Here is a 27,325-nt window from a genome sequence, read left to right on the forward strand (position 1 = left end):
AGAACAAGCCTGTGGCATTTTGTGTGCAGTGGTTTTCTGCCTCCTACTGCACATGCGGAGGCACGCAGTTTGAAATGGTGACCACCACAGCAGCGACTCCCCCTCCTGCCCTAACTCCGTCTAAGAGGACCATAGATGTAAGGAGGTGGAGAACATGCCGGCGACTCCCCTCTCCCGCTCTCACTCAGTCTAAGACAGACATGGGCAAACTATGGCCCACAGGCCATATCTGGCCCATTTAGCTATTGAATCCAGCCTGTCAGAAGGTCTGGCCCGCGGCCTTCTGTTGCCTCCAGGTCAGGTGCCGGCGTGTTCTGATACTGGGCATGGCCTCTTCCGGGGAGTGTACGCGGTTTGTGGCGCTCTTGCAAATTAAAAAAGCAAAAACCCATCACAAGTGGCTGCTTCGAGGACTGGGGTGCCGTTGGGTTGCTGATTTGGTTCTCTGGTGGCCCTGGGCTTCCCAGTCCCGGCAGAGATGTACTGTTCGACCAAGTTGACGGGATGCGTGCTTGCCTGTGGCGCATCTCAGGGAAAGACGGCCCGGGCATGCAGTGCACGGAGGTTGGTTCATGCTGCAGGTGGTGGCGGATGTGGGCTAGCACAGTTGCACGGTGCCAGGAGAATGTGTTGCCAAGCAGGGCCAGGCCGTCCCGCTCCCGGCCGCCTTTGCGGTGGATCCTGGAGTGCTGGGGGCAGGAGTTGAACACTTTATTGGTTGCCACTTCGTTTCTGTGTGGCAAATGCGCACAACTCCACTGGAGTTCTGTTTCCTCCTACAGCATCAGCCCCCCCCAAGCATCAGCCCCGAGGTTGGACCTACAATGAAAGCAGCTGCAGTTTGGGAGCAGGTATTGATGGACAGGGGGAGCAGGGAAGAGGTGCTGCTGGACAGGGGGGAGGTAAAAGGAAGGGAGATGGGGTACTGCTGGACAGGGAAAGTATGAAAGGAGTGCTGCTCGACAGTGGGGAAGTAAAAGGAAGGGAGAAGGGCTGCTGCTGGACAGGGGGAGCAGGGAAGGGGTTCTGCTGGACAGGGGGTGGTAAAAGGAAGGGAGAAGGGGTACTGCTGGACACGGGGAGCAGGGAAGAGGTGCTGCTGGACAGGGAGGAGGTAAAAAGAAGGGAGAAGAGCTACTACTGGACAGGGGGAGCAGGCAAGGGGTGGTAGACAGCCAAGGAGAGAGAGAGAGAGAGAGAGAGAGAAAGAAAGAAAGAAAGAAAGACAGACAGACAGCAGCCAAGGAGAGAAAGAGACAGAAAGAAAGAAAGAAAGACAGACAGACAGCAGCCAAGGAGAGAAAGAGAAAGAAAGACAGACACACACATCTATTCTAGCACCCGTTAATGTAATGGGCTTAACGACTAGTCATTAATAAAAAAATAGAAAAGTTGATCATTTTACTCCAGTAATAAAAATGGCCTTAGTTAGTGGGAAAGATCCATATAAGGGCATGATAATACCACTTTTTACTGCTGTTTGGTAAAAGACCCTTTAGCCCAGGGGTAGGGAACTCCGGTCCTCGAGAGCCGTATTCCAGTCTGGTGTTCAGGATTTCCCCAAAGAATATGCATGAGATCTATTTGCATGCACTGCTTTCAATGCATATTCATTGGGGAAATCCTGAAAACCCGACTGGAATATGGCTCTCGAGAACCGGAGTTTCCTACCCCTGCTTTAGCTTATTTGTGTACAATTTAATTTTGTGCATGTTGGTTTTCTTCTTTCTTTCTATCTCTCTGCAGTACAACATAAAAGACAAAGATGAATATAGAACATGGCATTGCTATTTATAGGTCAAACAACATAAATTTCATTGCATAACCCCAATTAAGAAATTCAAAATGGCATAAACTAGTTAGAATTCTTGCTGATAGCTGGTAAATATTTTTTAATTCACTTCAAGAGATGTTTGATCATATTTAATGCAACAACCATTCTACATAAACTATTTTACTGACCTTTTTTGGTCCTGCATGTACTTATTTATTCATTTATGATAATTTATTACCCATTTTTGTGAAAGGAAAGCCACCCTAAGCATTGTACAGCATATTAAATAACAATAAGAGAAAATAGACTTAGGGGTATAATAATCCATAGTACATAGAGTTTGCATTGTAATATATGACAAATATACAGCAAATTCAAAAGCACCTAATTAGAGAATGACACGGGGACAAATTTGTCCCCATCTCCGCAGTAACTCAATTTCCCCATCCCATTCCCACAAGTTTTATTGCTGTCCCTGTCCCTGCTCCATTCCTGTAAGCTCTGCCTTAACCGCACTTATGATTTTAAAGTGTTTAAGGCTTGTACAGATGATGGTAGAGCTTGCAGAAATGAGACAGGGACAGGAAAATAACTTGCGGGGATGGGATGGGAAAATGAGTTCCCACCGGGACGGGGAAAAATTTATCCCTCTGTCGTTCTCTACTTCCAATAAAACACTGTAGTCTGCAATGTCAATCATGCACTAGGCATGTTCCAGAATCTGAAATTTTTGATAATGTAATTTTCTTTCATTATTAAAGGAATAGCTCTGAACCTGGGACTGGGATCTAAGTACCAAGAGATAGCATGCCTGTTCAGAATGAATGAAAAAGAGCATGCTATGCATTAATGGGTCATTTTTCATACTGTCTGCACAAATGCAAAATCAACAGGTTTCAGGACTTTGTAAAAATCTTCAAACTGAAAGTCCAAACCTATTATAACTTTGAAAATTGTCAGAAGATAAATTACTCTCAGACACATGCACCCCCTTTTTTATGATTAAAACAAGTCATTTATTTTTTTAAATACTGACGTATGCATGTTAATTCCATCCCTCAGTCTATCATTGGTTGTCAAGAACTCCTTCAAGAGACGCAGGTACAAGTACTTGTGGAACAGTAAGCACCTTTTTACCCACATGCAGGGTGAACAATTTTCAAAAGACCATATTTGTTCATAAAATACTATTTTACAAATTAGAATGGCTTTGAAAATTGTCCTTTAAGAGAGTAATTTTGTAGGAACTTGCCTAACTTGTACCAATTATACTAACACTGGCATATGCATGCACTTTGATCTGCCCCAAACCCCTCCCCCTATAGCATTACCACTTCACTCCTTGAGCTAGTAGGCAAAACATGTACGCAGCTTTAATTACAGCATCAATTAAACATTCAGTTCAAATACAATTTAGAACAATATCAACATCCAATGGAGCTATTCAGTGTTGAACTAGCCTACAGCCCAACTTCACTGATATTAAATCACCCCCTCCCCAGTAGGACCTATGGTATCATTGGGTCCTACCTCTACCTGTGACAGTGCTGCACACGAGCAGCCATATATCATTTCTCCCCTCACCTCAAATGTCATTCCTCCTGCTTTCAAATTACCCAACATCTGATACTTTTCTGCCACATGTGGTGACAGCCCAGCTAGTCACTGCTCCTCACAACAGACTGTAATCAAGCAAAAAACACCTGCAATAAATCTTGTACTGTGCTAAGAAAAATATCTAGCCCAATATTTGATAAATGAACCCCAGTTGGACAATATACAAGATATGTTCAATAATTTATCTACCTGAATATGAAAGAAAATAGCAAGTCTATGCATTTGTGACATGTCTCAAGGTTACTCATACACAGTTGTGGCTCAGTGCGAGTCTAACATTCTAAGAGACAGGATGTTAGGAGAGTCCTCATGCAAATCAAGTAGAACTGATAGATTTAGAGCACTGTTCAGTGATAAAATATCTCACAAAAGGAGGGAAAAATCCAAAGGAGATTCATGAATGCATAACTGCAGTTTATGGTGAGACTGCCTCATCATCCTACAAAGTAAAATTTTGGAGCAAGCAGTTTAAGTAGGGTATAGAGTCCAGTTTAAACTAGTTCTCAGGACACGTGCACACCCACATGATCCGTCAGTTTTGTTACATCCCATTTCCTTAACATTCTTATCCTGTTATCTTTCAAGCAAACATCCACGTACTTACCACACACAATTTTCTGATGCATCTTGTTAGAAATCCAAGAGGCAGTCTCACACAAGAATGACTCCTATTCGAAACCCTAGAAGAACCCACAATAGGCACAACTGGAAATCCTGTTGCTGGAGGCATGTTAACCTCAAACCCATCCAAACTGTCTGCCACCCCCATCAGAAGAAGAAAAGGAAGAGAATGCATCTGAAGAATCCCAAGAGTCCAAAGATACCCACACAGACTCAAGACACTCCATTACATGCTTCAAATTTTTCAAGAACTTCCTATTATGCAAGCTCCTGCTTACAGATTTTCATGCCCCAGCACCCTTACCCAATCACCCAGAGCACTCCAAACCAGCACACAAGAACTCCTCCCCAACACCCACTCCAAACGTAGAAAGAAACTCACCAGCCACAGATGCAGGAGTAGGCATTTCATTAGATGGGCACAGCTGCACAGAAAACACCCCAGCAGACAGTATGCAGAGCAGCACCCCCTGAGACCATAAAACTGTTGCCTGACTAGCACACACTCTACATGAAGGCTGTACCATGACCCTTTCCTACTTTCAGTCTGCTGCTGCCCAGAATGAGCCCCAGCACCACTGCCCCTGGTCATGATACGATATCCCCCAACAATCACCAAGAAAACACCCTCAAACTCCCAAAATTAACACCCTCTACAAAACCCCACCAAAATTGTTTATTCAGGTTTTGTTTATTCAGGTTTTTGATTGAACGCTTTTTCGAAACTACAAAGCGTTGAACAAAATTTAAAATTAACATTTAAACAAAAATTTAACAAATAAAACATACATTTCTATAATGAAACATCTATTATTAATTAAACAATAAAAAACTACAAGACTGACAACAAATACGTACTAGGTAAAAAGGACCGAAAAGCCCCTGGACACGAATAGGAAGAGGGGGGAGAAATACAATCAATATAGAAAATGTGAGAAACATTTAAGGTAAACACAAAAGGGGATTGGGAAAATAAATGTAAGAAACAAGAATAGGTTAATTACTAAAACACAGTTAATCAATTAAAAGCATCTTTAAAAAGAAAGCACTTTAAATTGCTTTTAAATTTTTTAAAGTTTTTTTTCCCATTTTTAAGTGTAAAGGAAGAGTATTCCAAATCATAGGAGCTGTCACAGAAAAGATTGAGGTACGACGTGTACCAATTATTTTTAAAGATGGAATGTTAAGATTATATTGAGAAATAGATCTTAAAGTTCTCAGAGGGTCATATGGGATCAAAAGTCTGTCTATAAATGCTGGTGTATTGGTCTGTAAAATTTTAAATGTCAGAAGGGCAATTTTATAAGTTATCCTGTGTGGGCTTTTTGAAGCAGTGGGGTAACATGATCAAATTTCTTTGCGCCCAAGATTATCTTAATGACTGTATTTTGGATCAGCTGCAAACGTTTTAAGTCTTTATGATAGATCCCTTTTAATAATGACTTACAATAATCCATTTTTGATATTACAAGTGCATGGATCAGAACATTCAAGGTTTAATATCAAGTAGAGGGGCCAACGATCTAATCATCCTTAATTTATAAAAACAATTTTTAACCAATGCACTAATTTGTGATCGAAATGTTAACTTATTGTCTATAAGGACACCTAAGATTTTAGTAGTTGTGATTGGTAGAAGTGGGGTATTTTCAATGGTGACTGGAGAAATTAATTGTGCTCCCTCTTTCCCAGGGAAGAGGAGAGTATTAGTTTTTGAAATATTTAAAATCAAGCACCCCATAAAAAAACCAAAACCACAACAACATAACCACAATAAACCAACCACAATAAATCCCACTCGACAATCCACTACCACTCCTTAAGCCAAGAAATAACACCCACACTGCACTCCCAATCACCCACATCCGTTCTAAGCCAAAAACACAACAGCGCTCACCAAATCCCAAGCCACAACGTGGGGAGAATTATCCTCCAGACAGGAAATACAGCTGTACCAGAAGTGCCTCACTCAAAGTCCCTTCATAGGCTGGATCATAATTGCAAATACTCCTTCCCCGCACATTAACTGAACCGGCCTAGCAGCAAACACTGCCAACCGATACACAGAAGAACCGACAACGTTATGTCAGCCTAGCTGGGACACCACTGCCCGACGCATGGCAATGAAAACCAACAGAAGAGAAAAAACACCCAGATCCATCATTCCCACAAACAGCCACCATCCCCACAAACAGCCACCACCTTGCCTCTAATACATCAGGGCAAGCACATGAACCCTGGGGAGGACCACAACCCAAACCCAAAGGACCGGAAAGGTAACTAAAGCCCTAGAAGAAAGATCACTACAAACTCCACCCAAGCATCCTTCACCTTTTCTTTCCTTCATGAAAATGTCCAAAACCCATCAACAACCCCTCCCTAAACCCCTTTTTTAGAATCACTAACCCACCAATCACCATTCCCCTAATGTCTCCCACATAACCTACCCACCAATCAGCTCCAGTTGCCACCACACTTTTTCTATACCTCTCATTCTACCTAACCCTATCAACCTAATTTCTATCACCTCTACACTCTCGATTCCCTATCCCCACTCAGCCCTTCCTATCTTAAACAATTTGATATACTGGCCACTCTGTCAGCGCAGCCAATGCTATGTGCTGGGTACACTCCTAACTTTCAAAGGGAAAATATGTGCATACTTTCTCTTTCAAAACTATCCTACTGAAACTATCCAAGATTTTTTTAAAATTATTTTTATTTAGTATAAGAAATAAAGCATTGATTTAAATAATTAACATATCAAAGATATTGTAGATTGAGACACACAGCGATTTCTTTTCTGCTTATATAAACCAACAGTTAATAACATCAGTAACAATAAGCACTGATGATGCAAAGAAAATCGAATATGTGAAATCGAATAATTACCTGCTCCTTTTACTAGGGGCTCCTTTTACAAAGGCACGCTAGGGCTTTAACGTGCGCTAGCCGCTACCGCCTCCTTTTGAGCAAGCGGTAGGTTTTGGCTAGCATGCGCTAATCCGGTGCATGCGGTAAAACCCATAGCGCACCTTCATAAAAGGAGCCCTAAGTTGCGCTAAAGAATTTAGCATGTGCTAATATATACAGTATACCACCTAAAGCAGTGGTTCCCAAACCTGTCCTGGGGGACCCCCAGCCAGTCAGGTTTTCAAGATATCCCTAATGAATATGCATGAGAGATTTGCATACCTGTCACTTCCATTATATGCAAATCTCTCTCATGCATATTCATTAGGGATATCTTGAAAACCTGACTGGCTGGGGGTCCCCCAGGACAGGTTTGGGAACCACTGACCTAAAGTCTAGGCAGTTTACAAAACAAACAACAACAATACAACATCTACTATAATAAAACCCTAAGCACGCATGAGCATTCTTACCTGCGTGTTCCGTGATCCCTGATCTGTAGGTCCGTGGCCGGCAAGAGTGCACATGCGCGCAAGAAGACACCAGAACTCCTTCTCCCAAGCCCCAACCACGCTGACCGGCTTTTCATGGAGCCCACCTTCCCGCCCAGCATGGAAGCCAGCGGTGGTAGTGATGCTGGGAGCGGGCCAGTACCAGGGCGACTTGAGGCAGCTGTCGGACTGAGGCGCGCGCGGCGGCTGTTGGCACATGTAGGCCACGTCGGCTTGAGGCAGCTGTCGGCACGTGCAGGCAGTTGAGCTGTGGCGAAAGGCGTCATGCAGGTGCTGACAGGACAGTAGGGCAGACGCATACGGAACAGAAGTCGGATGCTGGACAGGGGAGAAGGTAAGGGGTACTGCTGGACAGGGAGAGCATGAAAGAGGTGTTGCTGGACAGGGGGGGTGGAAACAGGAAGGGAGGCCTACTGCAGGACAGGGGGAGCAGGGAACAGGTGCTGCTGGATGAAGGGGGGGTAAAAGAAGAAGAACAGCAAATTTGTTGCGAGAATGGAGGTGCAACAACTCCATTCTCGCAACAAATTTGCTGTTCTTCTTCAATTCGACCTCTCTGCAGCCTTCGATGTCGTTCACCACGACATCCTAATCTTCCAACTCTCCGAAATAGGCATAAGCTCCACAGTCCTAGATTGGTTCTCGAAATTCCTACGCTTCCGCTCCTACACCGTTAACACAAACGGTACCTCATCCCCCGCCTGGAAGCCGAAATGTGGAGTCCCGCAAGGCTCACCCCTCTCCCCTATCCTTTTCAACATCTACATGTCCTCTCTGAAACTCCTTCATCTATCCCCCCTAGAAACTCTCTACTCCTATGCTGACAACATCCTCATCCTCCTCGAGACCGACTCGAACCTCTCTAACTTCGCTGAGAACATATCCACATGTATTACGAACCTCCAATCCTGGGCCCAATCTGTACAAATGAAACTGAATGAGTCCAAAACAAAACTACTTTGGCTCGGCCCAATTTCAGATCATTTACCCACCTCCATCCCACTACCTTCCGGCCCCACTCTTCAGCTTGAGTTTTCAAGCAAAGTCCTAGGCATCATCTTAGACTCCTCTCTCTCCTTCAATGATCACCTCAACTCCCTGGTAAAAAAATGCTTCTTTAGCCTCCATATGTTGAGGAAAGTAAGATCCTGCTTTCATCATTCTCATTTCGCCATCCTCGTTCAATCCACCATCCTCTCTAGACTGGACTACTGCAACTCCATCTATATAAGCCTAACTAAGAAAAACCTCCATAGACTTCAGCTAATTCAGAACGCCGCGGCCAAGCTTATTTTTGCAAAAGGCAAGTTCGATCACGTCTCCCCACTCCTCTCCAAGCTTCACTGGCTCCCAGTATACTCCAGAGTCCTCTATAAATGTGCCTGCATAGCCTTCAAGATTCTACATGGCGTCCTTCCTCCCGTTATCCCACTCTTTTGGAATTCCTCAAACCCGCTCTCTACTAGATCCTCCCAAAAACTGAAACTATCTTTCCCATCTATAAAAGGTATATCCCGCGCAGGAAAACTTGGAACATCCCTCCCCTTTAGAACCACAGAACTCTGGAACAACCTCTCATCCCCGCTCAGAAATTCTAGCTCCTTCCAATCCTTCCGCAAACACTTGAAAACTTGGCTCTTTTCAAAAATCTAATCACCTCCCGTTCTCTAGTACCCTGTCCCTCTCTATCTTCTCAGTCCCTCTCCTATATCCCTTCTTTGTAGTTCCTTTCCTCTCAACCTCTGTAAACCGTGCCGAGCTCTGCACTTGCGGAGATGGTGCGGTATACAAACCTAAGGTTTAGTTTAGTTTAGTTTAGTAAAAGAAAGGGAGAAGGCCTACTGCTGAACAGAAGGAGCAGGGACGAGGTGCTGCTGGACAGTGGGGGTAAAACAAAGAGAGAAGGGCTTTTGCTGGACAGGGGGAGCAGTGAAGGGGTGGTGGTTGACAGCTGAGGAAAGAGAGAGATAGACAGAGAGACAGAAATAAAGACAGACAGCGGGAGGGAGAGAGACAGAAAGAAAGAAAGACAGACAGACATATATTCTAGCATCTGTTAATGTACCGGGTTATAAGACTAGTATATTCATAAATTTTCCTATATCCTCTACCATGAAAATACTCATTTTGTTCACATAAATGCATTGTCCTATAACTAAATCCTTGGGGCAAAAAGGGAGCCCAAGCCCTCTTACCCTGTCGAGTCATGACCCCCCCCCCCCGATGACATCAGAGTAAGAGTGAGCCCAAGCCCTCTTGCCCTGGTGAAACGTGACCCCCCCCCCCCCCCGCCGAGATTGGACCAGGAGGAAGCCCAAGCCCTCCTGGCCCCGCCGATTATGATCAGGCCAGGAGGGAGCCAAACCCCTCCTGCCCCCCCACCCCCACTAAGATGCAACCCTGATGCAACCCCTCAAGACTGCCCCCGAACACCCAATTGGCCTGCTGGAAACCTCCCCCTACCTGCCCACCCGCGAGACCCCCTGCCGACCTCATAACCCCCCACCCCGACCCCCCATACCTGAATAACTTTGGCCGGACAGATGGGTGCCAAGCCCGTCTGTCCGGCAGGCCAGCCATCCCTCAAATGACTCAAACTCCGCCCATATGTAGAGCCTGAGGCACCTGGGCCAACAGGAATAGGCTAGCAGTGAAAGCTCTCAATTCTTCCCTCCAACCCTGAACCCTCAGGATAACCCCCCCACACGTACACACACCATGTCCAGCCCCCAAATCCCCCCATTGGGCCTAGCACTCCCCAAACCTCCTGACCTGACAACCCCACCACCATTAAAATTAATCAGCAGGAAGGGTGCCCACTCCCTCCTGCCTTAGGGCCCTCCCATCTAGCTGCACAACCCCCTGAAACCATCCCACTGTACATTTTTTAGAAGACTCAGCAGGAGGGGTGCCTGACATTTCATCCTTACAACTAACCCTAGATAATGCTGTTACTTGGTTACATAACAATTGTTTGATTCTTAATATGAGTAAATCTCTTGGCTTTTAGATTACTTTACATAGTTTCTCAATTTAGATACCTAGGTATCATTATTGACCACAAATTGTCATTTGAACCTCAGGTCAATTCATTAGTTAATTCATGTTTTTTGGGCATTGTGGCAATTCTGCTCTATTCGTTCTTTTCTAGATCAGACCTCATAACATACTCTGGTTTTTAGTCTTATTATCAGTAAGTTGGACTACTGTATCCCGGTTGGTATATGCAGGGCTTGCACAGGCACTATTGAAAAGGCTGCAACCTATTCAAAATGTGTCTATATGGCTTTTGAATAATGTAGAATGCTCAGACCATGTGATACCACTTAGAAACTTCATTGGTTCCTGGTAGCTCAATATATTCAGCATATGATTTTCACCTTTACTCATCATTTGTTAAATTATGGATCTCCATATCTTTCTTCTTGTATCACTCTTTATACCCCATCCCATACTTTACATTCAGTTCATGATGTCTCCACAGGTTCCTCTGTTTTTTATTACTTGGCACCTTCTTTGTGTAATTCTCTTCCTAAAGCTTTGCACCTTGAGTTTCCCTTGCCTAAATTTAAATCTGGATTAAAGATATTTATTTGCGGACATTTTTAATGGATGATTATATATATATATATATATATATTATTTGTGTCAGACCTTTAATCTTTGCACTAGGATACTTGATCAATTTTTTTTTTTTTTAATCTATATTTTAAACTTTATTCTTGCCTCCAATTTATCTTCTGGCTTTCCTATTCATTAATTGTAGTTCTTTTCTGTTTTCTGATTTATTGTTGTAAACCGCTGTACTGCTATTTGTTAAAAGAGGTATATGATGAGTAATAAACCATAAAGCATGTTTCCAAGCACCAAATTTTGGATGTCTTGTGGGAAATGTCCAAAGTTGGACTTAGATACACTATTGAAAATGCCCCTCCACATTGAAGAAGATGAAAAAAAAAAAACCTGTAAAATAATATCAAAGAAAATTTGCTTCCAAAATGCTTAGAGATAACATGCCTAACTATACACATCTCAAAAACCTAGTTGATGTAGCCATGACAGACAGCCACTTAGTCACCAAAAAAATCAGTTAATAAAGAGCTCTGTGGTAAAGTGTGTAAGCAATATGGGAGCAAGGCCTTCATAAAACACAGTCAGACCAGGATAGAAGGTGAAACAAAACCCATTCAATGTTGAACCTTGTTACTTCTCCAGCACAGCAAATAAAAAATAATGTTCTGAGGCATTCTTCAAACCTTCAATACATACATCTATTTGCAGGGTTTTCAAACACAGGTCTAGCTCCCTTCAGACCTCCTAAACAGGATTCTTATATAGCCAGCGTAAAGATTGTCCTACCTTAGATGACTTTTTGTGACTTACACACAACCAGGAGACAACCAAACTCCAGGGCAATTTCTTCCTTCCTAGAGCCTTTACCTCAGGCTCACTCCTGGTGACCTCCTTCTTCAGGGCCTCTATGCTCTATCCTCCTAGAAGGCTTTTACTTCCTGTTCTCTGTTGAGCCCCACCCCTCTGGCCTGACAGCTCGACATTCCTTTGATTGCACTGACCCTGCTTTAGCCTCTGATTCTTCAAGTTACTACCATCCACTGGAGGACAGCTTAATTGCCACATCAGTGAGGGAGTGTTTCTATGGATACCTGATACTATGCCAGTCACTCCCTCACAAGCTCCTAACTGTACAACTCCAGGTCAAATAAAAATAAATTGTTTATGTCTCAAAAGATATATCTGTGAACATCATAATTCTATACCCCAAATAATTTTTATATTTAAATTAAAAAAATAATACTGTGTTTCCCTGAAAATAAAATCTATCCCCAAAATAAGCCCTAGCATGATTTTTAAAGATACTCCTAATATAAGTCCAACCCCAAAAATAAGCCCTAGTTAAGATCGACCCCCAAAGTCCACTCCCTGAATGTCCTTAACACTCCCCGACTCCATCTCTGATACTAGTGCTGCCCGGTTTACTGAAAAAAATCATACTCGTTGATTCAGAGACCTCCACCCCGGTGAGAACTGAAATACCTCCGCTCCGAGGCCTCCTAAAACAGCAGTGGCGGCAGCGCTCTTCCCCACAGCCTTCACAGCCTTTCCCACCAGGGCCTTCCCTCTGCCACATCAGTGATGTGCTAGAGGGAAGGCCCCAGCGGGGAAGGCTGTGAAGCAGCCTGTTCAAAGCACTGCCGCCACTTCTGTTTTTGGAGGTACGGTATATCAGTCTCACATTGGGAGGGTCAGTGGGATTCTGCTGCACAAGGGGGTGGGAGGGAGGGAGGAAAGATGCTGCATGTGGGAGGGAGGAAGAATTGGGTGGAGGAGAGGAAGGGAGAGATGATTGTTGTACATGAACAAAAATAAGACATCCCCTGAAAATAAGCCCTAATGCTTTTTTTTGGAGCAAAAATTAATATAAGACCTGGTCTTATTTTCGGTGAAAAACAGTAATAAAATGTCTCTGTCCATATTATTAGGAAATGAAACTACCAAAGTCCCACAAGCAATTCTTGAGTTTTCTGACATAACTATTTTCTAGTGAATCCACCATGATGTCTTCATATTGCCAGAATGCTTACTCTCTGGTAGAAAATAAACAAACACTATACATGGTGACCAGGTCCGATAGTATCTTTAAAATTTCCTACAATAAGATCTTTAGGCAAAATATTAGATACCAAAGGAAAATTCAAAAATCTCAAATTCACACTGTGAATAGTAGTTTCAATTGACGCCATTTTGAAATTAACTGCAAACTGATCTTTAATATACAATGCCTGAGCTGACTACAATTAAGCCACAGTTTATTGAATTGTTTGAGCCTGATTGGACTTAGCATTCAGTTGAACAGGCACAATTTCCTTTTTAATAATCCTTCCCTCCAAAATTCTTATTTTTGGATCTAAACTATTAATAACTTGGAGAACTGTCTTAGCCAAATCAGAAATAGATAGCCAAATGGAGTTCCATAGCACCTCAGCTGGTTCTTTAAAAGTATCTCAGGAAGTTCATGTAGGGCATTGCTCTTAGTATCTCCTACCCTTCATCTCTTATCAGTATCTGTTGGGCAATTTCACCAATGAACTTTCATTATTCAAAGTGTTTTGAACATCTATGGTCCAGTTTGGTGGATGAAGATGACAAATAAGTGACTGAAGCTGTGCACATTCCAACAAAAATGTTTTCAATATAAATTTGATACTTTTCCCATTTAAACTGTAGGTGAATATTGCTGGTTATGTCACTGTCAAGCCTTTATTTGTACGTAGTAAGTTTGGGCTTTTGATATTTTACTCTGTTCACCTTTCCATCTGTACGTATAAGGCTGTTCATATAAAATATATTTTCATAGACAACTGTCTTTTTAGGCTGCAATATTGGATGAGGAATTTATCACCCCTCCCCCCCCACACACACCTTTTACATAACCGCACAAGAAGTTTTTAGAACCAGCTGTCGCACTGAATGCCCTGCGCTGCTCTGATGGTCATAGAGTTCCTATGAGCATCAGAACAGTACAGAGCATTGATCACATTGGCTAGCACTAAAAAACCTCTTGTGCGGTTTTGTAAAAAGGGAGAGACGAGTAGTAACCTGAAAGCCAATTCTATTTCATACCAACATTTCAGGAAACTGCTTAAGATTTCTTTGTTTATTTATTTAAAAATTTATATACCGCATACAACTTGGCGGTTTCCATATCACATACATAAAATCTTGTTTCCCTACGATTATCACATATAACAGATATTAGACATGTCTAAACAACATTTTTGTTATCTTAATTTTGTATATCACTGTGTTTACAGTTTCTCTTTTATTAACCGTATCGAACTGTAAGGTTTTGCAGTTTATAAACTTTTATGTTATGTGTTTTAACTTACCCCCAGATTTGCTAGGACATCAGACTGCCCAGTAGTATAAATTAATATCTGAATTCTTGAATACAAAACCAAAATCTAGTCTAAGAGAAATTTGGAGCATTGAGATAAAATAGTATATTTCTGTTTCTCAATGGCCACGAATTTGGTCTTGGAGGATGAGATGTACAGCGTCAGCATCTATGAGACAAACCTGGTTTTTCTTGTTACATAGATCTATTTGTATCCCTGTTAGGTTACAAAAGTTAGTTCTAAATCTAATAGATGCTGGCACTGTCATCTGGACATTGGGACATTGGATCATCTGTTGTTCTATTGTCCTATGATACTCAACTTTTGGAAGTCAAAATGGTGCAGATTAATATCATACTGGAATCATCAATTCCATTGACATATGAGGTAATCATATTTGGAACATTATTACATATTAAGCCCCCCATGGACCTCTATAAATGCCAGCTCTTTCTAATTATGACTGGGACAGTTTTCTTTTTTGGTGGGTGAATTTATATTCAAGCTATAGATATGAGAAAATGAATGCTGACATGTTGGGGCATAGCAATTTATTTAAATTGGTTTGGGGATCATTGACATCTTTTATTTCTTCATTATAGTTGTCTTTTGTCTTTAATTTTTGTTTATTTCCATACACATCCAGGGAAGGGGGAGGTTGGGGGAGGGATACTTTTATCTTAATTTTAGCCCTTTGAATATATACATCCAGGGGGGTAGGAAGAGAGTGGGATTATGTTACTACTTTAAATAGAGAAAGGTTATTGAAAGAATCTATGTATTTATGTTTGTGTTGACTAGTTATTGGGTGGGTGGGTGGGTGGGTTTAAATGGTCATATATGTCTGTAAGATGAATGTGTTTTCTTGATTTATTATATGTTTATATACTTCTGTATTGCACTGTTGATATATGAAAATCAATAAAGATATATTTTTTTTAAACTTACCCCTACTTTTACAAAACTGCTGTAGCATTTTTAACGCTGGCTGCGGCAGTCACAGCTCTGACGCTCATAGAAATCCTATGAGCATCAGAGCTGTTACCACCACAACCAGCGCAAAAAACGCTAGCACAGTTTTGTAAAAGTGGGGGTAAGTTAAGACACATAACATACAAAAACGCTAGCACGGTTATGTAAAAAGGTGGTGGTGGGGGGAGTTATGTGGTGAATTAACTGGGAACCAGTATGAATATCAGCCAGTGCCCAGATATTCAGTGCCAGGAGCCATGGATGCCCCAGCATTGAATATCCAAGGTTAGTTCAGCCCACGGCTACGGGCTGAATGACAGGTCCATTCAGCTTTTCCATTATCATATACTTACTTGATAAAATTTTTCATGGCATCTGGATCACGAGCTGTCACTTGTCCAATTAAGCTACCCTCTTTGGCATCTTCATCAACTTCCATTAAATAAAAAGGTCTGCTGAACAGAGGAGGTTCATCAACATCTTCCACAGAAATTTTGACCATAGCTGAATCTTTGAACGACCGAAGGTGGAAAAATCGTGGGTCTGGATGAGTGTTGACTGCTTCCACTTCCAAAGTATACAGCATGCGCTTTTCAAAGTCCAGCATCTAGGGATGAAATTAAAGAATATTACATTAAATGGGAATGGTTAAACTAAAAAAGGCACTGATGACTGGATAGGACTATTACCATGTTAAATTCTAAGCCTGCTACACCTTCTTTAGCAAAAGTATTATTGTTTATTTTTGTTTCTTTGTTTATTTTTGTTTCTTTGTTTGTTTTTCAGACTCAACACATTTTCAAGTCTGATCAACCAACAGAGGACTTCACAAAATCACTTGATTTCTCACAATCTCACATCTTTCAACATAAATTAAAGTGGCTAAGAAAGGGGCATGATTATTTTGAGTGCATCACTGGCTTCTATTTAACTTAAAGCATTCTATTTAATATAGTGGACTATACCTGTTATGTATATTAGAATAGTGAGTTCTACATTTTAGTAATAATAATAAGGCATCATAACATCAGCGCTCACATTTCCACTGTGCTCCAACAACATGCACACCTATATTGTAAATAACTCAGCAACAAGTTGTCTCTTGTGGCAAATTAACAGAGTTGCAGCTTTTATAATCTATATATACAGTATTTACTTTAAAATATAAATTAATAAACATTTATAAATCTCATAAATATAACATGAACCCATAGCCCATTAAAAGATTGACCTTTCAAACACTTGAAGCTAGTCTATGCTGAACTAGACTCATTACATACTTCAAAGTATAAACATAACCCCACCCCCCCAAAAAAATAAGTGTCTGTGGTTACTAAAGACCTCTAAATACTCATGATAGTGTTTCATATGAGCACAAATGCTTCTTTCATACCTGTACAATATCCTTTTCCAAGGCCACTTCCAATGTTTTCACATCTACACAGCTCAAACTCCCACATAACTCCATTTGGCCTTTATCTGCCGTTATTTTCTATAAGACCAGCCACCCAACAACCTGGTGGCTAGTAAGGAGGGGGAGTGGTGGACTTCCCCAGCACCATCTTTGTCGGGGGCAATGGCACCTCTTCGCCCCCATACCATGCTCGTGCCCTCCCTTTCCCCCATACCTCTTTAAATCGTTGCCAGCCTGCAGCTCATGCCGGCCAGGCTCCCCTCTGAAATCACTTCCTGGTCATGGGGCCAGGAAGTGATATCAGAGAGATAGCCAATTCTGGAGCATAGGGGTTGGGGAAGGAGCAGGGGAGGGATGAAAGGAGTGGGAAGGGCAGAGATGAGGGCACAGAGGGGCGCAACCACCCCAGGTGCCTCCTTTCCTTGCTACACCACTACAACAACCAAAACCAATTCACCTAAATCCCAACTACAAAAGGAGAAATGGGTGCCAATATCCCTTTACCCACTCCTCCCCACAACCACCCTACCAGAAAAACCCTGCTGCCTGTCAAAACAATGCAACAAAATCCAAATAGCACCAAAAGGTTCTACAAAGGAAATGAAGCAGCAAAACAACAAAAAGACTGTGGAACAGAAGATTGGATGTACCAGTTTTGTAGTTTAATAAGCATCCAAATAACTTAAAAACAATAATCATAAAAACAATCCACAAAGAGTGACCCACAGGATAGAAACCAAATAATTTATGCAATAAAAATGACCCAACACGACTGTTCCAGCAAAATAAAAATGCCTTCCTGAGGGGGTTGTGGGTCTTATAGGGTCCTTGGCTGTCTTAAATATAAAAACATAAAAGTCATAAAAATTCAAGTAGTAAAGGGGCTACAAATAAGCAGCACTGCTCACAGGATTACAATCCTCTCAAAGGATGGGCCTTAGGCACCTGGGCCAATCAGGGCCTTAGGCCTCCTTTTTGGTGCATCCTGGGATGTATTGGGAGTAGCCTACGAGTCCAATTGATCAAATACCAAAGGCCACTCCCATGGAATTGCCACTAATACTACTGTCTAGAATCCTATTCCAGACGAGATGATCGTTTCAGCCAATCAGTTTTACACAATTAATTTTCTTCCTAATGGCCAACTCTCCCACCATCCCATTCAGTAATCTAGGGAGTCCCACATGTGAGAATATGCTGCCTGCTTGTCCAAGGATAAAGCATACTTACCGTAACAGATGGTATCCAGGGACAGCAGGCAGATATTCTCATATCCCTCCCACCTCCCCTGGTTGACTTCTTAGCTTGTTTAAGAAACTGAGGAACCACAAACTAACATTGGGTAGGAAGGCACATGCGCATGTGAGGTGTGGGCAGTCTCAAAGCTTCTTAAGTTTAAATTGACAGTCACTTTTAGCACTTTCAGTACGGGCTCCATGGATGACGTCACCCCACACGTGAAAACATGCTGCCTGCTTGTCCAAAGATAAATATATGTTACTTTTCCTGCTAAAGATCACAGTATTTGCCATAGACAGATCATTCTGCCAAATCCAAAAAAGTGGAATCTCATATAAACATTTATAACATTTCTCCCTTTACGGTCTGAAGTTATCTTCGCATTCTCATTTGTATTTCCACCTCCCTCACAAATCATTCATTTATTCCTATTGCACAAATATATAACACACATCTATGGGACAAAGTAGACTAGAAAATGGTTAAACAGATACCAGTTATAATTAATCTGTCCAATGTGACATTGACACTGATGCAGTATGATGTTCTAAATAAAAGACTGTCATTTGTTCTTTCAGAGAACATGGATATATTTGAAGTATATAACTCTAGACATGCTGTGATTAAAATGGGTTGTTTTCAACACAACCAATTTATTCTCTGATTCAATAGTCACTCACATATCATCTACTTGATTACCTCCAAGTCCAATCAATGCCACTTCATAGAAACTGGTATACAGGACATCTCTTGTTTTGTCGCTTACTAAACATTTTTCCATTCTTACACCACCAGATTGGTAGGATTCATAGGCACAGGAATGAGGGGGGGGGGGTGAGGTACAGGGGCCATGGCCTGAAGTCAGCAGAATCAGTTATGACAGGGGTAGGGAACTCCGGTCCTCAAGAGCCGTATTCCAGTTGGGTTTTCAGGATTTCCCCAATGAATATGCATGAGATCTATGTGTATGCACTGCTTTCAATGCATATTCATTGGAGAAATTCTGAAAACCCGACTGGAATATGGCTCTTGAGGACCGGAGTTCCCTACCCCTGAGTTATGACTGTCCAGACTCCCCCACCTACCTGCTTCTCTAAATCTTCAGGCAGCTGGCAGCAGCAATGAGGTGAGTCTGCTGCTGTCAGCCTGCCCTGAAAGTCTTCATTCTGCAACAACTTCCTGTTTCTTGAAGGTATAAAACTGCAGAATAAAAAGTTCTGGGGCAGGCCGATGGCAGCAGGCTCACCTCGTTACCACTGCCAGCTGTCCAAAGATTTACAATTACAGCAGTCAGGGAGGAGGTAGGTGGGATTGGGAGCTGCAGAGAGACCAGGGAAGAAACAACACGTTAAGCTATCTGCTATGATTATACTTTGAGCAGCGAGTTGTGTTTCTGAGGTCTGAGTTAAAATGAAAATATATATAAGATAATAAGAGCTACAAGAAATTTGAAGCTTTGAATATTGACTTGGGAATGGTGATTGTTTTGAGTGATTTCTGAAGACCCAAGTCTACTACTCAAATTAAGACTGTAATACATCTGATTGGGACATTAGCACATAGCTATTAATGCAAAAATATAGAAAAAAGGGCATTTTTATGACTGCAATTAAAATGTCCTTAGTGTGTGTAAAGATCTGCGTAAGGACATTCTAAGGCCACTTTTTATTGCAGCTTAGTAAAAGGACTCCATAGTAACTTGTGTTACATCTCAGCACTGTGAATCATAACTTTAAAGCGCTTTGGAGGGAATTCTATAAATGACACTGAAAACTTGGTCACCCCAAAAAAACTGGCACAAAAACACTATTCTATAAAGTTCATGCACTTTGGAGCTAATTTTCAAAACAGAAAGACATAAAACAAAAAACAACAACAAAAAAAAAACAAAGCAGCATAAAGTGGCACTTGGACAATTTTTTCACCAAAATGTCCAAGTTACCATTTTCAAAACCAACTTTCTAGGGGGCATGTTGGAGGCATGTTATGGCAAACAACCTTTGTTGTTTTGTTTGCTGTTCACTGGTGTGAAGGAAGTTTCTCCTGTTTGTTTCCAGGAGGCATGTTATGGGCAGTATTAGGCTGGTTTTAGGACTTGGACATTTTGCAGGGATAATCAAACATTTAACAAAATATCTAGAGTACCATTTAGATGTTTGGGGCTAGACTTGTTTTATAAATGAAAAAGGGTCATAAAGGTGCCCAAACTGACCAGATGACCCCCATACTCCCCCAGTGGTCACCAACCCCCTCCCACCACCCAAGGATGCTAAAGAAACAGTACATTCCAACCTGGATGACAGCTTCAGAAGGGATTCATCTGAGCAGAGCAGAGCAAAGGGGCACTCAAGGGGGTACTGCAGTGAAAGTCACTTTAAAAAGTCCTAGGTACAGATCTCACCATAACTTGCTTATATTGTATGGTGAGCCCGTCAAAACCCACCAAAAATCTATTGTACCTACATAAAAAGGCATAAGAGCTAATGTTTTGGTATACAAGTGGGTAAAGTAAGTTTTGAGTGGATTTTGGAAAGCTCACCATCAATAATAATAAAACCCTTAGCCGCGCATGTGCAGTTGAAACTCCGTGCCTGCGCACCTGTGTGCTTCCATGCCTCTGCATGCGCAGTAGAATAGTCTCGCCTTCTGCCGCCAATCACCTGTACTGGCATCAGCTGATTTCCTGCCTTCTGCCGGCTATACGCTGCTGGGACTCCTCTTCTTCTCACCCCCGGACCAGCAGCGGCAGCTCAGTGTGATTTTAACTTAGTCACACAGCTGCCGCTAGCTTTAGTTTAGCTTTAGCCGCGGTTTCATCAAGCAGCTCCGGGGCCTTTGCTAGGCCAGCCCACTTCGATGATGCGAGGCCTAGCAAAAGCCCCGAGGCTGCCTGATGAAAGCACGGATAAAGCTAAACTAAAGCTAGCGGATGTTGGACAGGGGGAACAGGGAAGGGAAAAGGGGTACTGCTGGACAGGGGGGAGGTAAAAGGAAGGGAGAAGGGGTATGAGATTGTCCTGTGCCTTAAGTAGGTCTGGGGAGGGCCAGTTTGGTTTACCTGGACAGGTAGATGTGGTGAAATAAGCAAACATGAAATAAAAAATTCAGCTATTACACTTTCTCACATTGCACCAGGATTCACTAGTTAGAAAAACCTGTTGAAAGATAGGGCCTAATCCAAGAGCAGGTGAGAATGTAGTATTAGTGGCTATACATAAATATATGAAACTAGAAAATATTGGATAAGCTAGAAAATCATAATCAGAGAGGCAAAGAAAAAGATGGGAATAACAGATTGAGTTCACACATGTGCTATGTGCTTGAAGGAACAGGAAGGCAGGCTAGGACATTCGTGTGATTGATAAGCACCATAGCAAATTTAACCCAGATGGCAACGCTTAAGTTTTATAAGGTTTCTTTGTTCTGAAGAGTGTCCAGCCTGGACTAGGCTGGTCCTCAGGGAAGTTATAGGCAGACAGGAGTTGGCCTCTGACCTGGTTGCCTTACATTCCAAGGGGCCCTGATTTTGCAGTGAGAAAGACAAATCGAATCCACATGTGTATCATTGTATGTATAAATCCAGAATTAAGTTTTAGTAAGTCAGTAAAACTACACAATAGGAATTTACTTATGTAGCTATACGTAACAAGTGTAGATTAGAATATATTTTACTTTGATTTCATATATTTGAAATCTAAAGAAATTCTGAGAGGGTTACATCTTGAATTTAACCTCTGACCTTAAACAACTTTTTCTACTCTGTGAAATTCTGATGGGAGGGGGTTAATTCATCCTTCTCTCTTGATGAAACCCAGTCAACATGGATTCAGGAAAGGGAAATCGTGTCTGACGAATTTACTCCAATTCTTTGAGACCGTGAACGAGCAAATTGATAGTGGAAAGCCGGTGGACATAATATACTTGGACTTCCAGAAAGCATTTGACAAAGTTCCACACGAAAGACTTCTCAGGAAGCTACAAAGCCATGGCATAGAGGGAGATATACAAAGATGGATAGGCAAATGGCTGGAAAACCGAAAGCAGAGAGTGGGCATAAATGGGAAGTTCTCCGACTGGGAGAGAGTGACTAGTGGTGTGCCCCAGGGCTCGGTACTTGGGCCGATCCTTTTTAATATTTATATCAATGACCTGGAAAACGGAACATCCAGTGAGATCATCAAGTTTGCAGACGACACAAAACTCTGCCGGGCAATCAGATCGCAGGAGGACAGTGAGGAACTCCAGAGCGATTTGTGTCGGTTACAAAAATGGGCGGAGAAATGGCAGATGAAGTTCAACGTGGAGAAATGCAAGGTAATGCATTTAGGCAGTAAAAATAAGGAATACGAGTACAGAATGTCAGGTGCAACTCTGGGGAAAAGTGAACAAGAAAGAGATCTGGGTGTACTGATAGATAGGACCCTGAAGCCGTCGGCACAATGCGTGGCAGCGGCAAATAAGGCAAATAGAATGTTGGGCATGATAAAGAAAGGAATCTCGAGTAGATCGGAGAAAGTTATAATGCCGCTTTATAGGGCAATGGTCAGACCCCACTTGGAATACTGCGTCCAACATTGGTCTCCCTACCTAAAGAAGGATATAAAACTGCTGGAGAGGGTGCAGAGACGAGCAACTAAACTAGTGAAGGGTATGGAGAAACTGGAATATGAGGATCGACTTAAAACACTGGGATTGTTCTCCCTTGAGAAAAGGAGACTGCGTGGGGATATGATCGAGACCTTCAAAATACTGAAAGGAATTGACAAAATAGAGCAGAGAAGATTATTTACAATGTCCAATTTGACACGGACAAGAGGACATGAAATGAAGCTAAGGGGGGGCAAGTTCAGGACTAATGTCAGGAAGTTCTGCTTCACACAGAGAGTGGTTGACATCTGGAATACTCTCCCAGGGGAGATTATTGCGGAATCGACAGTCCTAGGTTTCAAAAGCAAACTAGATGCATATCTCCTTGAGATAGGCATATAAAGATATGGTTGGCTATAAAATAAGCCAGGTGAATACCTAGCAGGGCCTCCGCGTGTGCGGATCGCCGGACTTGATGGACCGAAGGTCTGATCCGGAGATGGCGCTTCTTATGTTATGTTCTTTCTCTCTCTAGTTAAGTTAGACAAAGGGACATGAATTTCTCAACACAGAGGTTGGTCATAATAGGAAGGGATTTAAAAGCGGTGTGCATTAGTTTTTGTGAGTATATTACAATATCTGTCTATGTATTTCTTCTTTTTATAAAATATATAAGCTTAATATGAGAATGTAACTTTTTAGGTATAAGAATGTAATTTTTAGGAATGCTTTTGTGACATGCCCATATGAAGGTATAAATGCAAGCCTTATATGGAGCAAATAATGTGGACCAGTTAGATTGTAGCGAAGGAATGTCGTCATTTAGGATATATATGGATGTGTAACTGGTAAAACATTAGAATTTGTTACTAGCAAGGCCAGCTTTTGGCTTCTGTAATAATTCTCATGATGCAATTAACCTTATGATTAACCATACCTGATAATGGATAAATAATTTTGCTTTTGGATAAACATTTGTATCATTTCATTATTTATTTTTACAAACCAAGAGCAGCTACGAGTACGCTTGTGTGCAATTATCCTGCTCAGGTACTGCTGGACATGGGAGGTAAAAGGGAGAAGAGGTGCTGCTAGACAGTGGAGAAGGGGTACTACTAAACAGGGGGAGCAGGGAAAGGGTACTGCTAGACATGGGAGGTAAAAGGAAGGGAGAAAAGGTGCTGCTGGACCTGGCAGAAAGAGAGGGAAAGAAAAGGTGCTACACACTAGAGGTGAGGGTGAGATGGTGCATGGGGAGAAAGCATGTTGGGTTGGGGTAGGTGGGAAAGAGGGATGCCACTGAAGGAAGAGGCAATGACAGAGAAAAAGTGTGCAGGAGGCAGAAAATGTTGGATGTGGAGAGGGTGAGATGGATGAGGAGGGCAGAAAGGAGGGAAGGAGAAATGTTACTCTAGGAAAGGGGGAGAGGGCAGAGAGTGAAAAGTTGGACTCATGGAGGGAGGGAGAGAGAGAGATAGTGGTTGGGGAGGGAAGGAGGACCAGAGGAGAAGCATGCAGGAGGCACTGGAAACATAGTTAAAAGCACAGAAAAATAAAGTCGCCAGACAACAAAGGTAAGGAAAATGATTTTATTTTCAATATAATGATTGAAATGTGTCAATTTTGAGAAAAGAAAGATGTTAAACTTTAACTGTGAGAGCCGCAGAAAAAATAGGGTACTCGGAGTGCTGCAGAAATAATAGTTAATGTCTTATTAAAGAAATAACAATTTTGCATGAGGTAAAAACTCTAAAAGTTTATAAATCTTTCATTTAACAGTTAAAGGAACGATTTATAAACTATAAAGAGTTTTACTTCATGCAAAATTGTCATCAATAATAATAAAACCTAAGTGAAGGTTGATGGGGAAAGGGGTAATGGAGAGGGAGTTCTATGGAGGTGAAGGACAGAGAAAAGGGGCAGATTTTTAAGTTGGTGAAAAAAAGGTGGAAATAGGGAAGGTAAGAGGGGAAATTGGAGACTGAATATGGGGGTAAGACTTAAGAAGAATAGTCATACTGGATCAGACTAATTTATTCTAGCACCCGTTAATGTAACGGGCTTAAACACTAGTACAATATAAGAAGGTTATGGTGGCATGTGTACCTGGGACTTTTTAATGCGATGTTCACTGCTGTACCCTATAGCATACCCCCTCTGCTCTGCTCATCTGTGAATTGCCAGTTTGCTAAGAATGCTAGTTACTTTAATGTCCCAATGGCTTGTTTTTCTGAGTTTTTCATTTAGACGTCTTCGTATTCGAAAATAGCCAATAAAAGATAGATGCACTAAGGGCTAAAACATCTAAATAGATCATTTAATAAATAAATAAAGATGTCTTGTGGTTTTAAAAATGGATATTTTCTATACTGGATTTTTAGACATACAGTATTTCCCAAAATGTACAAACTCAGAGATTTAGACATTCAATCAAAAATGCCCCTCCACATATAGAATAGTGCTTAAGCATTGATCCTGTGTCTAACTTTTGGGTGCTGAACTTATGCTTGCTGAAACCAGGTTTATATGCTGATTTCAAAGTTAGGCACACTTAGGCCAAATTCTGTAATTTCACAGGGAACTTTTTGGAATGCCTCTAACATACCTCTGGTCACCCCCCATTTTCACATAGTTTATAGTTTATTATACTGTAATTTATAGTTTTTTATACTTTCTATACCACTTGGCTTACAACAGGAAGATCACAATGGTGTACATCTTAAAAATAAACAGACTGAAAAAGAACACAATTTAAAAATAGGAAAGACCCATTCATACATCCATTCAAAACCATACATCTGACCAATAAATCTGTATGAGCCTTAAATGACCAATTCAAATCAATGTAGTGCCAGATTCCACCCTAACAAATTCCCCTCTGACCCTCAAGCAGTGAGACATCAAATGCCAACATAAAAATAATGAGCCTTCAACAAATGCTTAAAATGTAATAGAGACTGAACTTCCTGTAAAGTTTGTAAGAGAGCATTCCACAAGAATGGTACTAGGGGCATTCAATAATTTATCTATCTCAGTAGAAAAGAAATAGTTTTCAAAACATTTTTGTTTTATTTTTCAATATAGTCCTCTGGCAGCTCCATAAATTTTTCAATATAGTCTCACTTTCAATATAGTCTCCTAGTAGCTCCATCCATTTTTCCTGCAATGGCTGTAATCCCCTTTGAAAATAATTCTTCTGTTTAACTTTTAAACCAGGGCATCACAACTTCCTTGACATCTTCTTCATTTGAATACTGCTGTCCACAGAGAGATTTCTTCAAAACTCGGAACACAAAATAATCCAAGGCAGCCAGATCAGGACTGTAGGTGGATGGTTCAGATGTTGAAACCCACATTCTCAGATGGTAGCCTGTGATTGTCATGACATGTGCACTGGCATATTGTCATGAAGAACCAGCATGCCTGCTTTGAGTTTCCTCATTTTTTTCCCTTGATTGACTCCCACAAAGCGATCATTGGGTTGGCGTAACTCTCCCTGTGTATGGTTGACAGGTATGACATGAACTCCATAAACAAAATGCCTTCATCATCCCAGAAGCCAGTTGCTATGATTTTGCCTGCAGATTTTTCTGTCTTGAACTATTTTGGAGTGGGGAATGACTTGTCCATTTTGGACTAAGGATCTCTGTGATAGACCCAAGTCTCATCTCCAGTCACCAAATGATGAAAAAAAATTAACTTGGTCTTTATGGAGCACCTCCAAGTTCTCCTGACAGCACAGGAGCCTCGTGGCCTTTTGACATGGCATCAGCATTCCTAGAACCCATCTTGCACTAACCTTGGATATGCCCAAATTTTCACAAATTATTTTCCAAACTGTACCTGCCGAGATGCCCATTTCTTCAGGTATTTGGGAAACCTTAATTTGTCTATCTGACAAAATTAAATTCTTGACTTTCTTGCACATTTCTGTGCAAGTTGCTTCCATAGACTGCCCAGTGTGACGGTCATCTTCAATAGACTCTCTACCCCACTTAAACTACTTGCTCTACAATTTTACTTTGTAGGATGATGGGACAGACTCACCATAAGCTGTAGCCATGTCTTCATGGATCTCCTTTGGCTTTTTCTTTCTTTTGTGAGAAATTTTATCATTGAACAGTGCTCCAAATATAGCAGTTTCACACTTGATTTGCACAAGGACTTTCCTGACATCCTGTCTCTTGGAATATTAGACAGGCACTGAGTCACAACTGTGGCTATGTAACCTTGAGACATGCCACAACATGCACAGACCTGTTTTCAACATGCTTGCTACTTTCTTTCATACCTCATACTGCTACTATTAATTTTTCTATGGCATTAACAGATGTACGCAGCACCGTATAGAGTCACAAAGAAGACAGTCCCTTCTCGAAAGAGCTTACAATCTAAACAAACAAGACAGACAAATAGGATGTCATGAATACAGTTAAGGGGAACGGTTAATCAGCTGGCTGGGTTGATGGGCAGTGGAGAGTAGGGTTATGAGTTGAAGGCCATATCAAAAAGATGGCATAGCGAGGGCTCTCCCTCTGACATCACTTCCTAGGTACGGGACATCAGGGAGAGCCTATGCTGGCGTGAGCAGCCGATTAGAGTTGCTGCTTGTGCCAGCGAAAAGTTAGAGGTATGCTGTGGGGGGGGGGAGTGAACTTAAGAACTGCCGTCACAGGATTAGACTTATGGTCCATCAAGTCTGGTGATCCGCACACGCGAAGGCCCTGCCAGGTGTACACTTGGCGTAAAATAAGTCACC

The 27,325-nt window shown here is 41.8% G+C and overlaps 1 protein-coding gene across 1 annotated transcript in view; it reads right to left on the reverse strand.

Moving 5' to 3' along the window:
* CDH9 (cadherin 9) overlaps positions 1-27,325 on the reverse strand; it is a 249,558-nt gene that overhangs the window by 83,619 nt on the left and 138,614 nt on the right. Inside the window, 1 exon segment of the mRNA XM_033933251.1 lies at positions 15,680-15,933. Within this exon segment, the coding sequence (XP_033789142.1) occupies positions 15,680-15,933 (254 nt within the window).

This window comes from Geotrypetes seraphini, chromosome 2 (genome assembly GCF_902459505.1).
Source record: "Geotrypetes seraphini chromosome 2, aGeoSer1.1, whole genome shotgun sequence".
NCBI classification, from domain to species: Eukaryota; Metazoa; Chordata; class Amphibia; order Gymnophiona; family Dermophiidae; genus Geotrypetes; species Geotrypetes seraphini.